At 38.4% G+C, this 17,244-nt stretch overlaps 2 protein-coding genes across 2 annotated transcripts; both read right to left on the bottom strand.

Moving 5' to 3' along the window:
- Positions 1 to 195: 195 nt before the first annotated feature.
- On the bottom strand, positions 196 to 6,424 carry slc7a14b (solute carrier family 7 member 14b). Its single transcript, XM_079602059.1, has 7 exons — positions 6,030 to 6,424; positions 4,877 to 5,113; positions 4,549 to 4,766; positions 4,292 to 4,438; positions 3,392 to 3,600; positions 1,532 to 2,382; positions 196 to 1,152 (listed from the first exon to the last, which is right to left on the bottom strand). The coding sequence occupies exons 1-7, from the start codon at positions 6,325 to 6,327 to the stop codon at positions 836 to 838; spliced, it is 2,277 nt and encodes a 758-aa protein (XP_079458185.1). The 5' UTR covers positions 6,328 to 6,424; the 3' UTR covers positions 196 to 835.
- Positions 6,425 to 14,313: 7,889 nt separating this feature from the next.
- Positions 14,314 to 16,575, bottom strand: rpl22l1 (ribosomal protein L22-like 1). The gene is made up of 5 exons (XM_079602063.1): positions 16,274 to 16,575; positions 15,675 to 15,872; positions 15,242 to 15,346; positions 14,652 to 14,773; positions 14,314 to 14,571 (listed from the first exon to the last, which is right to left on the bottom strand). Exons 2-5 carry the CDS (start codon positions 15,681 to 15,683, stop codon positions 14,427 to 14,429), a joined length of 381 nt encoding a protein of 126 aa, XP_079458189.1. The 5' UTR covers positions 15,684 to 15,872; positions 16,274 to 16,575; the 3' UTR covers positions 14,314 to 14,426.
- Between the last annotated feature and the right edge of the window lie 669 nt (positions 16,576 to 17,244).

The raw sequence follows: 17,244 nt of genomic DNA, 5'->3' as shown, positions 1-17,244 counted from the left end.
AAATACACTCAAAAATGTTTGAATAACTAGTGAGACATGATTAACAACACTATCAAACCTAGGAAATCCACCAGTGACTGATTTTTTAAAGTAGAATGTGTTCCGGGATTAACATGTTTGTTGGGACTACAACTAAGCCTAACCATTAACTACTCAACCAGTTTCATGAGTTCTTAATTAAAAGTGTTTGTTTTACACCGTTACACCGGGGGTTTTTTTTAGCAATAATTTTTGTATTTTGACTAAAATATATTATTTATTATTTTACAGAAACTTAAAGTTGGCATGAAATGGAAATTCAAATTTGTTTTCTAAATTAATGTTAATGATCTTATTGTGAACAATTCATAAATGCATTTATTTGCACACACACAAAAAAAATCTAAATTTTATAACTCAAACTAACTTAACTAACTAACTTACTAAATAACTAACTTTACGGCGAAACGAAAGACAAACATTTCGTCCGCTTAAACTCCGCCCCATTCTTACAATCGAACGCAAGCTCGCATTCAGATCTGCCTCCATCCAATCAACAAACAACCCAGACAGCAACAGTCAGCCCAGATCCGGGCCACGTCTGGTACACGTGGATCCACAAAAAATCGTCACTTTTCTAGTCATATTTTGTCAACAGTATGCTTTGATTAAAATAGTTTAATTAACGCTCATGCACATTTTCCCTTCGGCTTCGTTACGGATGCGGTGATCTTTTTTTTTTTATCTTTTCAAATTTTTATCAGTAATTTAATTTATCTAGGAACATATTCTATTTGGAAAAATCATGGTCACCCAAATCCAACATCTACTGCGACAAGAGTTAAGTCTATATTGTTCACTCCGGTGAATACTCTTCATTGACCAGCTCCTCAAAGCCTTTATTGGTCCTGCCTTTACTTCTGTAATTGGGACTGTTGGATGGTCTCTGTTCATCCTCCTGCTGCTGGTACTGATAGCCACGCTCCTCAGCCGCCCAGCCCTGGTACTGTCCATGCTCCTCGTCCTCCTGAGGAGGGAGGTCTTCATCAACATTGAAGCTGTCGTCGACCTCAGTGTCGTACCTCTGGTAGGAGCTGGCGTGAGCCGCTTCCTCTCTAGCGCTGAGTTCCAGTGAGCTGTTCCACATCCCATAACTAAAATAGATCAGCACACCTGTAGGGGTGAAGAGATGGGGTCAGGTAAGGCCCATTTACATCATAACTAGAATAATACATTTTAATAATTGTTTTGATAATATGATAATATGAGAATAGGAAAGTCCACAACATCAGATTTTTTTCCAGATGATGAGCAATTAAAACATTGACAGCCAATCAGAATCCATTCGACTTTAAAGAGCTCAAGCATTTAAAGCAGCAGATGAGATATCTTCAGCATGTGCTTATAATAAACAGATTATTATCATATGGTGTGTGGATGCTAATATAGTTATCGTTACAGTTATCTTTATAGTCATTGTTCTTGGTTTGAACAGCCCTTTGCAGATGATTGGGAACATATGGAGCATATATAAAGAGAAGACTTGGCCTACCTAGTGAGCACCACACCACAAAGCGCACCCAGGTGATGGTGGATAGTTTGAGCATGAGGTATATGTTCACCAGCATGGCAGCTGTGGGCACAAAGGGCACACAGGGCGCCATGTAAGGCAGCTTTTTAGGGTTCTCAGGTTGTCGAAGAATAATAACAACCAAAGTAACCATGAGGATAATTATAGTCATTATAAAAGGCAATATTGCCCAGCGGGCTCCTCCTGAAACCCGATCGAAGCCGTAGATGACGAGCATCCATAGAAAGAAGGTCAGGATGAAGAAAAGGAGAACGCAGGAAGTAACAGTACGTCCTGTTGCAGGAGTGGGCCTATCGCCCACATTCGGCAGGCCCAAACGCATCCGCATGGTGTAATACTGAGACCCCAATATGCGTTTCAAGAGACTACCGGAGTCGTCCGCCTCGATGCCATTCTCTCCAACGCCGAAGCCAGAACTATCGGACTGGTAGCCCGCAGAATCCGACTTTTCAATCAGTGTTTCGTCGTCTCCTTTGGAGGGAAGGTTCTTGGCCCCACAGGGGTTGTCGGCATACCCTTCTCCACAAGGTAAGTTCATGTCCTTCTCACTAGCCGCCATTATTTCCTCCTTTCTCTTCCGTTCCTCCTCTTCCTGCTCTGTGAGGAAACTGGTGAAGCTGTCTTTATCGGGCTGATATCGCAGAAGTAGCACACACACCGACACCAGCGTGTATGCCAGCAGTGTGCCGATGGACATCATCTCGATCAGGTCTCTCAGACTCACCAGGAGAGCCAAAAGAGCAGCCAGAGACCCCGATACAGCACAGGCCACCACAGGGGTCTCTGTGTGAGGACTCACAAAGGACAGGAACCTGGCATAAACACAAGCAAACTTAGGATGAAATCCCTGTAAAAATAAGCATATGAGCATAACAAGAAGAAAAGAAAGGGCTGTACACATATAAAATACTTTATATTACCCAAGATAGTGCACTTCTATTGATATGAATAAGGGAAACTGTAACAACCAAAATGGCTGCTCTAGTATTAGAAGTCACGCCTTCTAAATACAACAGGCAATTGCCACTAGAGTGCATTAGTACCTGCCCACTTTTTCAGCAGTGTTGGTTCCAGAATAATATTTTCCATTCACACCCAGACAGCAACATAGTGTTCGCCCACATCTGGTACATGTGGATTCCAGATGTTCTGGTACATCCAGATGTTGGCTGGATATGGGCCGACACTATGTTGCTGTCTGGGACTTTTAAAAAGTCTTATAAAAGCATGATAAGCCATTAACCAAGCCAACCAGCTGAGGTGAATCACAACATTACACACATTTATTTGAAGAAAAAAGTATTTGGAAATCTGCCAAAAAGACAACAAATATAAGATTTTGAATGTAAAGGTGAAGTATGTTGTTGTCAACATTTCTTGACATGACAGTAGAGATAGATTCAACAAAAGCATATACCGTTGATTAACAACCTCGGAACTCACATCAGGCCAGTCTTTAAAAGGTTTATAAGTTATCATTTAAAATGACTTCACTATGGAGTTTTTACTTCTGGAAGACGACTCTCGCACTCTATTGGTAAAGTCATTTCATCACTGTAGTTGCTGTTAGAAGCTTCATTTCCCATAGAAACCTGAGTTCGCACTCTTACGACTGCAAATGCGCATTGGCTGAGCCAACATGAAATATTTTTTTTTTTATTGTTATTGGAGCATAAGAAACATTCTGGGACAGTTTTTCTGTACTTTCCCATTCAAATAGATAAAAGTTGGCCATGAATGCCTGAAGTAGCTGCCTGCCCTGGACGCTTTGCAAATATGGCTGCTGAGTGAACTGACTTCCCTTGAAACTAATTAATGCACCTGAAGAGCAGACCATCTCCCGCCATGGCATAGATGACTCTGGGCATCGGGAACAGAGATCCCAGCAGGCTGACGGTGAGTCCTGCAACAGCACCCATGGCTACGATATACTTCCCTGCCAGGAAGCCATGATCGGCAAACATTTCCATGAGCGGAGCATCTCCATCAATCAGGTTAAATGGCACCAACAATGTCAGAATCACACTTACCTAAGACATATAAACAGGTAAAATTGTTATCATTTGGCAGTATATCAAAACAATTTGGAATACATTGCATGAAATGTCCTCTGGAAAACACTCTCATTGCAGATCTCATTTATAGGTGTGGCTGTGGATGGAGGCTGAAGGATGATTCCTCCAATTCCATTGTGCACTAAGAAAACACATGTGACTCATTTAATCTGTCTCAGAGGGGTAAAAAGTAATCGCTTTCAGATTAATATTTGAAAAAGAATCAGCAGAGGTATTCAGCCCTAGGGATCAGGATTGGGCCTCTGGAGATAGAGAACTTAAATAAATGAATTAAATTGTTTGAATGTGCAATGAAAGCTATCTATCTATCTATCTATCTATCTATCTATCTATCTGCAGCGTACTTACAGTATGAATTGGTGTAATATGAAAAATGATTGTGAATTGTCCGACAAGCCCCAGCCAACAAGATAATTGTGACAATAATAAGAAGAAACTCCATAGAAAGACAAATTATATGCAATTTTGTTTTCTATTTTTAACTATTAAAAACTATGGCTGTCAGTAATAATAATCACGATTAATCTAACGAGTCTTTAGAAAGCAGATTTAACTTGTTCAAAATGATTGTGTTAAACATATGAATTATTATCCTAAGTTCACATGCAGTTTAGCACTGGAGTGTGAGAGGAGTCGCTGTACTCACAGAGACGTAGGCCGTGAGACAGGTGACGAGAGAGGCCGTTATGGCGTATGGAATGGAAGTGTCTGGGCTCTTGGCCTCTTCTCCAGTGGTGGCGATAATATCAAAGCCAATGAAGGCGTAGAAACAGGTTGCAGCTCCTTGCATGACCTACAGAGCACACAATATTTACTGATCTCTAGGTCATTTTGCTAAACATCCCATTCAATAAAGACAAATAGATTCATGCATTTTTCCCCCTATACAGTTAACATTCTTACCCCTGACCAGCCATATGGAAGAAACCTCCCATCCTCCCAGTTGGCTCCAGAAAGGAAAAACAGTCCGGCAATCACCATGAAGACCCACACGATCAAGTTAATAACATTCAGCACATTATTGAGGCCCACAGAGTTTTTCACCCCTAAACCCACAATCACCGTCACCAACATAGCGATCACCAGAGCCAGCAGGTCTGGATAAGATTCTTCTCCTTTACCTGACATGAGATGCATGGACAAATAAATGAGCTGTGTGATGAACATCAACATTAAGAATGCATAAAGACCCTATAAACCACTCAAGCAATTTGTTATGAAAGACACTCACCCAGGCCATTCAACGTTCCAATATGGTTGATCATGTAGCGGCTGATGGTGTGATTGGCTAAAGAGTCAAACATGCTGCTCAGTGCACTGGCCCCCGCAGCTGTACCAATCAGATACTCCAAGATGAGATTCCAACCAATGAAAAAGGCCACAAATTCTCCCACTGTGACATAACTGTACGTGTAGGCAGAGCCTGTTGTCTTGGGCACTCTCACTCCAAACTCAGCATAGCAGACCCCTGTGTGAAAAGCCCTGAGATTAGCTGTTTAGCAAGTACATTATAGAGCAATATACTTAAAGTAATGATTTTTGAAATGTTGAGGTTTATTTGGACGTGGCTTTGGTCTGGATTTGGATCTCAGATTATGTGTTTTCATTATCTGATTATTATGGAAACGTAATAGTGAAAATTTACCATGTTTACCAAGTTTTATTGGAAATGTAAAATTATTTATGTTTATAATTTATGTAGAAATTATTAGTTATTATTATTAAATTCACTTTTATATTTGTATAACCTTATGTTAATTTATATTGAAAGTATATTTATATAGTAATACATTTATGTAATACCTTTATTTATGTGGAATTTTGTATTTATTAAAATGTATTCATCTGTATTTATTCATTTGAAAATTGTGAAAAAGAGAGAGAGAAAAAAAAGAAAGAAATTCAATAATAAATTCAGCATTTTATTATTTGTATTATTATTTTATTTTATTACTCCATTACTGGTTCTTGTACTGAAAAATGTCTCAGTCTTGGGGTTAGGATCTGGTCTAGAACTGGGTCTTGATGGGTCTGGTTTACTCTAGTTGGTTCTTAATTATTATTATTTTTTATAAAATACTTTGTCAAATCACAACTTCTGAAGCTAAAATACCCCATAAAGCATAGATTATTGCTTTAATTTGATATCTTCAATTTGAAGAATTGAAAATAAAGCAATGAAAACCTCATCACAGCTGCTCATAATTACAGACAGGTGGGGTCATCTCACCCTCAAGGCCACATATGAAAAACATAAAATATGCTATTTTAAAGTCGACTGGAAAGATAAGAGGCCTATTTATATTAGCACCAGCAGTGATTTTTTTTTAACGCTCTCTAAATTGCTAAATGTTTATCAATTGTTAACAGTCATAAAGTCTCACCTGACAGAATGGACGCCACAGCTGCAATGATGAAGGACAAGATCACTCCAGGTCCTGCCATTTCCTTAGCAACAAGCCCGGCAACCACATACATGCCAGTGCCCACGCAGCTGCCCACCCCAAGAGACACCAGATCCACTGTAGTGAGCACACGGGCAAGTCTGGTGCCATGCAGGTCATCTGGGCCCTCCAGCATGGAGTCCACAGGTTTCGTGCGCAGGATTCGTGAGTGGAGTCCATACCAGGACGACTCCCACTCAATTCTCCTGGGGTCCAGTTTAGCAAAGACAGCACTCATCCTCCACAACAGGAAGATTCGGATGAAAGAAGGGTAAGGTTTGTCCTCTCTTACGTGTCAGTGTCACCTCCCCAATCTCTAGTTCCAGGTGTTTCCTCTAAACTTGTCTTGTATGACTGTCTCCTGCTCTATTCTTTGCTCCTCTCTCTCTCTCTCTCTCTCTCTCTCTCTCTCTCTCTCTTGCTCGCTCGCTCGCACAGTCTCAGAGAGGATCCATGAGCTGATCAATCAACATGCTCTATATTGAATAAGCAATGACTTCCTACAAAAAAAGGAAAGCAAATTACAGATCATCCAAAGATAATTAAACTAAGAAAACATAGTGACATCATGTTGTGTTTAATACTGCCGAGAAACATATTCCAATAGCCGGACAATATAAAGCGTCCCTTCATTCATTTAGGTGAAATGTTGCTATGGTGGCACGTCTCATTAAACTTGCAGATTAGCATATGGAGAGCATCAGATATCCAGTGGACATTGATATACTAATAGAGAGAACAATGTGAGCAGAATGTCATATTTCAGCCTGGAGAAACAGTGCAGAAGTCTGTAAATAGAAAGTTGGTGCTTAAACATTGATATAACATTGACAATTAATATGAACAGACCAGCATGAAAAAAGTGCAAACATTTTTTTAAATGTTGCCTGCTAATATGGTGATTTTCCCAACATTTCCATTTCCATTTGCTGTCATCATTTTACCACACTACTTTCTGTTGTCTATCTGCATGAAGCCCATTTCTGAACCGTCGTGTTTGATGTTAGTCACACCATCTGCTTCGAACCACAGTGTACCTCAAGGCCTTCTTTTGTTTTCCCTGCACCGATAGCATCACCACTCAGTGCTATCTTGTTTCTTTCAATCTAATGCAGGCCTGCCGCTCACTGAGACAAGCTGCGGTTGCCATCACAGACCCAAGATCTGCTGGATCTGCCTATTGGTAATTACCAGTCCCACTGCAGGCTCTGTTCATACAACCTGACAACATCTCAACTGTTATATAACACACGCCAACTGACGCACAGCTGACAGTGATTTACCAGATGTCAGATATACTGGAGGGAAGTTATATCCACATTATCTTTGGAGTTTGATAGAGAGAATGAGAGACCAGACGTCAAACACTCAGGTGTCTCCGTAATAATGCCATAATATAGCATTATAATTATATTGTGGTTTGAGTAACCCATTCACTTTCCTGTTTCTATTTCACCTGGAGGAATTGAGTGAATAACTGGAAATTGAATATAAAATAGAATGAATGCCAGGTCATAAAAGACATATGACCCACCCAATCAACACAAATATAAACTACAATATTTTAAACAATACATACCCAATATATTAATACTCTTCACAGATTACAGACAAATATAAAAGATAAAGGCTGGCTCTCATCTTCTCTGTGTAGAAATGAATTATGAAGTCTTAAAAGGGGATCTGTGATTACATTTGGTCCTGACAAAAGAACTGATGTCATCAGACTCCTGAGCGAATAGAAAAAAGATTATGAGGAAGAGGTGAGATGAATGGCATTATATATAAGGAGAGAAGTCAGACATCAGTCACAATTACACAAAGCTCCAGCAAAATATTCCCTATTGCAGAAACAATACTGACGTCAATGCCGTAAGAGATCTGAAGGAGATGACGCCACTATTCCATTATTTACACAGTAGGCTATACGTTTTTGGATTCGAAATAAAGCGAGACGCAGCACATGGAATGGAATGGAAAAAGAACGTTTTTAAAAGTCTAACCACTTTTAATGTGCCACTCATGCGGGAGATAGGCTACTGAAAAAGAAACGAGACCCGGCGCAACGGTCAAATGTGTCCATATAACGCACTTACAAAAACGTTCTGAAAGAAACCGTCTGTCACTCGGAAGTGAAAATTCGTCAAATTGAACAGATAGTAAAGCACTTCATTTTCGATTAATGGCATTTGAGTTTACCTTATTGGAGCTGATATGTAAATAGTAGGCTCCCCTAATAAAAAATAAAATAAAAAATAAAAACTTGATTTAACGACATTTGACTGGGTTTGTGAATGACACTTAACCTCTGTGGGGAATTTTTTTTTTTATCAAACTACAGATTCAGCATACATAAAGCACTATTGACAGCTATAGGTTATTAAATATAGGCCTATGTTAAAAAGAAATTATCAATGATAATGCAGTAAGCTATGCAAATAAAGGTAAGAAAGGAGAACAAATGTAACTCAATATTCAAATGTTGATGGTGGTGGTGATGGATGCCACTAGAATATGTCAGCTCAAATATAACTCCTGAAAGATTTTGAAACCTAAATCTTTGAATTTCTTAAAGCTTGTAAAAGTCTCAAATTGTGTATAAAATATTTTTCAAATGCCAGTTAAGCATAATTTAAGATGAATTTAATGCCTTAAACTGTAATTCAAATTGGTTTATCTTGGCCATTTTTTTCAGCACATTGGTCAGTTCCATTGTTGTACAGATACCATGACAATATGTAATGATGCTTCTAATAAAGTACTGTTCCCTTAGCCTAAATAGTATAAAATCTGGATAATGCGCTTAAAATACAGATTTAACATTAGTATACCTCTAAAATAATCCCCAGATTTAAATTGGACTCCAAAATATCTGGAGTATGCATGATCTAATTTGGATCCAATAAGTTATTTAACTTGTGCAACCTGTAACCTTTCCATATATAATATTGATGAGGTTCTCCTGTGGTTTGTCAAGGGAGAGCTGAAAGTACTATAGCTGAGCCATAAATGAATTGCTCTTAAAACAGACATAGCCAATACAATTTTCTCCGACCGAGCCAAAGTAAAGCCTGCAACTACTCTGTCCACTCTGGTAAAACAAATAGCTCTAGAGTTCTCTTGCTCTGTGAAACAGAAATACAGGTGTCCAGTTTCAAATCCAAAACATTTTTCCTTGGCAGAAAAGGAGCAAAAACTCACCGGTGGGGATTTTACACTGTATGCTTCATAATGTCGATGCAGAGGTAGAGGAGGAATCCAGGCAAAGCTTGTAGAGACAGCAGGGGACATAATGTGGAGACATTGTGAATTATTTAGGCTCTTCTCCGTGTGATCAGAGGAGAGTTCATTATTAAAAGATGTGTCCGCTATTCAACAGCTGCCTATATGGAGATTCCCAGACTCTTTTAGATGGTCATACTCTGTTAGGTCAATGTGGGCTACATACTTTATTTCCCTGATGAGATTGATGAGATTCGACTAAATGAGCGGTTTGACAGCTATACATTACCAGGACAAATATATCAATTCCAATGTGGGTCTTTTCCATGATGGTGCGCAAAAAGCACTAGATGATTCACAAAATAAGGAAAAACAGAACCATTACTGGACATCATACTGAGCCACAACATCAATTACTGTCATAATAATAAAAAAACAGACAGCTTGTAGCCTATACTATACAGTTAATCAAATAAACGTGTTGCAGCACATTCATTGTTGTCTGAGAAGTAAATAAGAGCACTGACAAATTCAGACTGAAGCCTTCCCAAAAAGACATGCGTCCTGAAAAGACACAAAGCCATCCGTTTCATTATTATTGTAGTAATGCATGTCTATTGCATTTAATTCATTTTTAATTGCTCTGCCACTCAACTTCAATGGCTGAGACTCAAGTGGATCTCAGGTTCCGCAGGAAACAAAAGTATCGCCATGGCGACTGGATGTCAGAATGCAAGTGTTTGCAACGGTGTACCAGCTCTCACTGCAACAGTGATCATGCTTGTTCTGCAAAAACAACAATAGTCTATTACAGCCTTATTACCCATGCTAATTCATGTCAAACTTAGTTTCTAAGCATAATAATTGTCTCCACCATTAGTCATCCTACCTATCAATGCAAATGAAATTCCATTAAATGCATGCGCACATTGCTCTCGTTCAGTTCACTGACAAAAATGCGTTGAAATTACACAATTTATGTAGGCTATGTACATAGGTTCCACATTGAAACAGTAAGTCACTTATTAATGCACATGCGTGAATTCTGTTTTTGAATTCTGTCCATTCTGGGGGTTTTTTCAACGCGCGAAAAAGGCATATCTTCTTGCCTCGCTAGAATATAAAAACGTAAGCCTTCGCGTACTTGCGTATAGAATGTTTCTGGCCTTATGGTTATAGGCTACTCGTCTTTTCATTTGCAATGCACCTTGCATTAAATAAATGCTAGCTTGCAAGAAAGAATATTCAAAGAGATCTTACTAGATGAGTCATCGTTGCTATAGCTACTGCTCAACTCATAACCAAAATCAAATGCACCATTGTGATAACACAAAGAACAACGAAGGAACACGCATTTCTTCTGAACTGCATTCTGAATTAAAACAACTATGGCTGGTACGAATGTATCAGCAAAGAAAACACATATAAAGAAAAAAAGAGATTACACTATCAAATAACCTTGTGGTGACCTTAATTTATTTTATTCATTTACATAAACCTATCACAATACAAAATCAGTTAGAAGAACATAGGCCTGACTTCACAAAAAAAAAGCTCTGTAAAATGTGACAAAATTGGTTTTGGCTATGCAATATTTTCTTTCAAATATTTCCTTTATATGGCCTTGACTCCCACATCCAAACCTTGTTTAAAAAATGTTTTAGACACATTTTTATAGCTTCTGCGCTCTTGTTGACACTCAGCAGTATCTGTTATTCCACAGTTTCTGTGAAAACTGCAGGATCACTGAGATTACATTTAAGTGGTTGGATTTCCCCCAGTTCTGAAGAATGGCTCTTGCCTGAATTTTGGCCCACTAGGACAGGTCAGTGAACCGTACTTTGGGTAAATTATTAGTGTTGTTACTGACACAATTTATCTAACTTTAAAAGGAGACAATAGTTTTTTATATATATATACATGCACAGCTAACTTCAAAATTAGACAAACCCAATAGATCTCTGATGACATCTGGTGGATATACAAGGATGTTAAAGAGAAAAAGTGAACAAGTATGGGGGAAAGGCTTGATCCCCCTGAAGGGCATCAAAACATGATGGGGTGTAATAGAAAGTAGTCTAAGATTTACCTGTAAATATGAAGATACTTTTCTAGCTCTAACCAATTTGAAATCGTAATTTTGGCCACCCCTGAAATGGGTCATATTACCTGAGCACACACTGGGGACAAATAATGTACGCTATGATGAGTTTAAAACAGAGTTCAGTTGAGTGATACAATTTGCCCTCTTTAATGCGATTAAACTGAATTTACAAAGCAAACGGTTTGCGGAAATATTCGCAACACTATAACAATATTGAGGGGGGGGGGGGGGGGGGGCGTTGTCTGTCAGAGTCAGCGCGTGCGTTTTCTTTCAGAATTTGACAGCTCAGCAAAAAAATATATATATAATCAATTTTTTTAGCATTAATTTAAAATGGAATTAAAAAAAAAAAAAAAAACGTTTTTTGCATGAATCAAAGGACTGTGAGTATGATTACTACATTCGCCATGCTGTCACTTTCATGTGACCTACCAGCGTCAGTTAAGTCGCTTCACTACCATTCATAAATCCTCTCCCATGGCCTCATGGGATAGTAAAGAGTAAAATCATATGCACACTTCAGAATCTCGCACTGTTACAGTCAGAATTACATGCACTGTTTAATCAAATTGAACAATATAACAAATAATAAATTAATTTTTAATGCAATCACTAACAGTGTTTAATCTTTGTGTTGATTATTGCGATGCATTTCTGCATTTCTCACGTTCATGGTGTCCTTAATTTGCAGCCCTCAATCACAGCAACGTTGCATATTAGTTTCAGTAAAAAGACTTTTGTGCTTGGTTGCACATGATCAGGTTGGTCCAAGCAGCCATCTATCTCATTGTAAGGCTTTATAAATTTAGATGCCTTTTCAAAGTTTGTATGCTGTGCTCATTACAACTCACATCTTCTCTGTTTCTCTGCAGATATGTGGACTGAAAAGAATAGAAGGATGGTTTGTTTTTGTGTAAGGAGCTGGTGCGGTGCATGCCTCTCTTTGGCCGTGAGGGCATCCCTCCATCTCTCGGTGAAGCAGTATGACTGTGCCATTGAACTCGGGCCCGTTTCAAAATGATCTCCTCACGTTTGTGCTTCTCAAAGTGCATATTACTGGCCAAAGAATTGGTGTGTTTCCTGAGTAAGTTGGATGATGATGATGAATAGGTGGATTTTGCAAGGCAGCATGAATGTTCTGAAACCTTCCAGGGACACTCCAAGCCCGGTCTCGGGGAGAAGCTTGTAGAAGAAAAATGTCTTCCATTCTTTCCCCTGTTATTCTGGGGGCTGTGTGGCGCATATAGGGGACTTTGCAGGGCCACGGCATGCAATGGACTGGGATAGCGATACACTTCCATGCCCTGGTGACCTGGAAGGTCAGAACGATAAGTGGGTTGCAGGACCACTTTGGGTTGAAGTATGTCTGAAACATCTGGCCAGTGTGAGTCTGGATACAGATCCGCTACAGATCGGAAACCATCCTCAGGAATTGCCTCATCTGAGAAACAGGATTGAACTGTTCTATGCTCTTGGAATAAAATGGGTCGGCGCCTTAGAGTTTCCTCACCTGTTGAACATTCTCTCTCTCCAAAAGAGTTGTATTTTAAGGAGGTCGAAGAGGTGGAGAGGGACCGGACATTATCGTCACTGTCGCAGGGGGTAAAAACATCCCCAAAGTTGCTGTCGCAAAAACCTGAGCTTGCTCTTGACCGACTTTCCATGTGTGAGGAAAGTTCTTGGTGATGCCAGCTTCTTTCCGTCAGGCAGTGATGATGAAGCAGGTCCTCAGATGAATGACTGGAACATGACCAAAGTCCTCTGGATTTTCCAACCTCATGAATGGCCTCCTCAGAAAAACTGCGCCTGAGCTTTAGTTGGAATGAATCTTTATCCACCCAGTAATAATGCTGTCCCTGCTGGATATTTGTTGAAGTTGAATCTTCAGGATCGGTTTCAGTTTTTCCCAGGGCAGTCTCCACCATTGCTTTATGTCCGACTCTCAGGAACTCCAACTCCAGCAGCCCTGCCAAAGTAGCACGAAATCGCTCTCTAATACGTTTCCTCCCAGTGCTGGTCCATGGCGCCACTTCAGGGTCTTCTCTGTGCACAGCGGTTGATGACATCCTGGCTGGAGGCTCGAAGTCAGGCTTCCTTTCACAGTGGAGGTCTTTATAGTTAAGTCACCCATATCAATGGAAATACATTGATACATCTATTGATAAGATTTTCACTAACCTTTAACCTTAGGTGAAGAATATGTTCAAGATAAAACTTAATTCCATCAATGTGAGATTAAATTTCAGAAGTTAACAACGTTAACATTTGGAAGACCATTATCAGTGCTAGTGATAGCTGTGTCTCTTTGTTAATATTTTGAATGTCATTGTGAGCAAGTAAGACCTTCCACTGTCCAGGATTATGTAAAACTAACGTAATATTTAATTTTGTTAGACATTTAAAGAGACCAAAATGGATGGCCAACTTGAAAGCATATAAGAAAAAAACACATTTTGATTAATCAAATTTATATATCTTCACATGTTACATCCCACATCCCAAAGTTAAATCAATCACATTTGAAAATGGCCTCTGTAATCCTATTCCTAAAGATTATAGTATAGTTGGTTCTTTCACCATTTCCTGATGCTATTAAATATGAAAAAACATGGTACGCTGTAGTTTTATAATAATAATATTGTTAAACATTAAATGCAGTTACAGTTCTACAATTGTAAATGTAAGCTATCTCTTTATTCATGCAAATACACTCCATGGATTGTGACTAGGTACTGTAATGATTAACAGTTTAATCATCATTGCAATACATTCTCTCTACCTTATCAAACAGCACCAGTTAGTTAATGAATCGTATTTAACTCTTACACTTGCCCCAACTTGATTGAAAAAGCCCATTACATAAAGCATTTGCAACAATTGAAAAAACAAGACAATTTCAGTGTGTATCTTTATTTACAAGCAGATATCAAAACATGTAATCCTGCATTTGAAGATGTGACAGCTTATACAGGACCTTGATACACCCATCAAACACATTTCAAGACAGAGCTTCATTCATCAGCATCAGATTCTTCATCATCTTGACTGATCTGGAAGTAGCGCAGCTCATAGCTTTCCTTATCCGACGCCACCACCCTCAGCCAGTCTCGCAGGTTGTTCTTCTTCAAGTACTTCTTCGTGAGGTACTTAAGATACCTGAGGAAAATGGGGTTGTTAGTATATAAACTAAACTGATAAAAAAAAAAAACACTTACAAAAATCACAATGAATCTCACCTTTTAGAGAACTGCTTCTCTGAGGTGACGTTGATCTTGTTCTTCTGACGCATAATTTGCACTACATTTCCCAGGTTGCCTGTTTTGCCATTAACCTTCACCTTCTCTTTCAGAAATGTTTCCTGTTAGTAATAAAACAACATGACCACTAGGGAAGAGAACCCTAGGCATTTAACTAGGGAAGGGAACCCTAGTTATGACACGGCATTAGTGATGCAACTACATGAATACAATTCATGACATTTTATAATTATGTTTTAATTTCAATATGCAAGGTTAAAGAATACGTTTTTCTTTTTTATGTATTTGGATCAGAAATGAATAGATTGAATGCTAGTTGAGATGAATAGAAATAATTTGAATGTACAGATCTCTCAGACAAAAACAACAAAAATATTAATTTGATCACCTAGCCAATAAAACATTTGAAAAGGATATTATTATTGTAATATTGTAATAATTATCCATGCCTGAAATTTAGAAATGAAAATTTCTAAAAAATATTTTCAGGATTTCAAGAACCCTGACAATCAACAGAAGTCGTGTTTTTATCATACGGAGAATGGTTAGTAATTTTTTATACAACTTACAAAGTTGGCAGAGTCGAGAATCCCATCCTCCACAGGGTGAGTACAGTCCAGGGTGAACTTCCAGCTGGCACCCTTTTTACTCCTTTTCACAACAGTCTGCCTTTTCTAAAGAAACATTTTTATAAAGTTAACTTAAAGTTCATGTTTGCTTCATAAACTCAGCCCTGTTATAAAAATGAATAAACGCATTATGAAATGCACTACTCGGTCATAATCAAATAGATTTGTTTGAATTTTTCTGTCAAGCTAAAATGCTCATCCACGTGTCTGCCAATAGTACGTAAAAATAATGATTTAATATATGATTCCATATACAAAAAAGAACTCTGAGTGACATCGTATATTCTTATGTAACATATCTGATAGTTTGTTTACACGAAAGATCAAATAAAATACATTTAACCATAAAAACCGGTCTCCGGTAGACACATACCGGTGCCATCTTGGTTGAGGTTGGCTTGCAAGAGGAAGTGGCGTATGTCCGCGCGAGCGTTCACGAAAATTTCTCGTATTTGATTGGCTGCCGGTCGGTGAAGCGACGTCCGATTTGTGAACGAGAGCGTTTGGTTTGGCTCAAGGACCGCCCGAATTTCAGAACGATTGTGAAGCGGTTCAGCCAATGGGTTGGGTTCTGTCGAGATATTAGGAAGGCTGGGTTCAACTTATTATAAATTCAACAGATCTGACTACAAAGAACCGTTGATATCTGACAGTAAAAGCATTTAAGTAATCCGAATATTTAACTTTATTAGCACATTAATACCATCCTGTGGGAAGTGCACATATTTATGTCTGAGGTAAAACAATCGTTTTTTTAACAGGTTCTTTAAAACGAACTGTTCGAAAGAAATTTGCATGTATTATAAAGCATTAATGTTTATCTAATATCTTAAAATTAGATACGTAATTGTATAGAAATGTAAAACTTTTAAAAAATATGATATTGCAATTCTGTTTCATCAAGTAATTAACGCTACACCCGAATATGCAATGTTATGCATTCCACACTCATATGGCCTTATTCTCACTTACCATTTAATCGAGTTGATGATTATTTCGCGCAATCTCCAATAGTGATTATACACATCTACAACATAGCTCTGTAATCATTCATTTAGTAGGATGTAGTGGATAATCCTATTTAACATACAGTAAACAATAACATGCAGCTTCGTTTTGGTGATTTCCATTGTTAAGCATTCACGTATACTCAATCAGTAGAGTTAGAAGGCAGAGACTGCTCTCTGCATTCCTGCTAAGAAATCATGACTCATCCTTGCATCATTATTGTGCAGACATACCAAGAGAGACTTGGGTGAGGCCTCAGCAGCCACATGTCATGGGCATAACTCGATTTGCCAGTTATTGGGCAGATTTATAATCTTGAACAAATTTAAATAGGCACATAAAGATTTCTGTTTGCTTGGTTAAGTTTTTAATGTCACTCAGCTACACAACAGCACAATTAGAAATTAAACCATCTGAAAATTTCATGTAAAGATGTGATAACATATAATGGACTGACTTTAGAGAGCGTGCTCACTAGGAGCCACTTGCTAGATGAAGTTTGTGTGTTTGAATATACTGCAATGCCACAGGCCTCCAAGACTGAAGTGCAACACTTTCATTGAGTCAGTGTTGTCTGGGCACCCGGCCACAAATGGGAAATTAGTTTTTGGCTCCACCCATGCAGAGGATTTGGCAGCCCAACCCAACAAAGCTGTCTTTCTTTCCCAGTTACTGTCCTCACTTTCTAAAATTGTCTCATGTCATTTTGCCCATTAATATGAATTCTTAAATTTAGCATTAAAAACCATTCAATAGACAATAAAGAAACTTATTTTTATACACCTAATATATACACATGAATATATATAATTTTACTTCATTTGAGAACATAAACACTGCATGTTGTGCTACTGAACACTTAGGTGATGTACCTAAGATCATACTTCAAAACAGACACTTTCTGATTCAAGTATAATATCTGTACCTTAGTAAAT

The sequence above is a fragment of the Phoxinus phoxinus genome (assembly GCF_949152265.1).
Source record: "Phoxinus phoxinus genome assembly, chromosome: 24".
Taxonomy (NCBI): Eukaryota; Metazoa; Chordata; class Actinopteri; order Cypriniformes; family Leuciscidae; genus Phoxinus; species Phoxinus phoxinus.
This window is presented reverse-complemented; position numbering and strand designations above follow the sequence as displayed.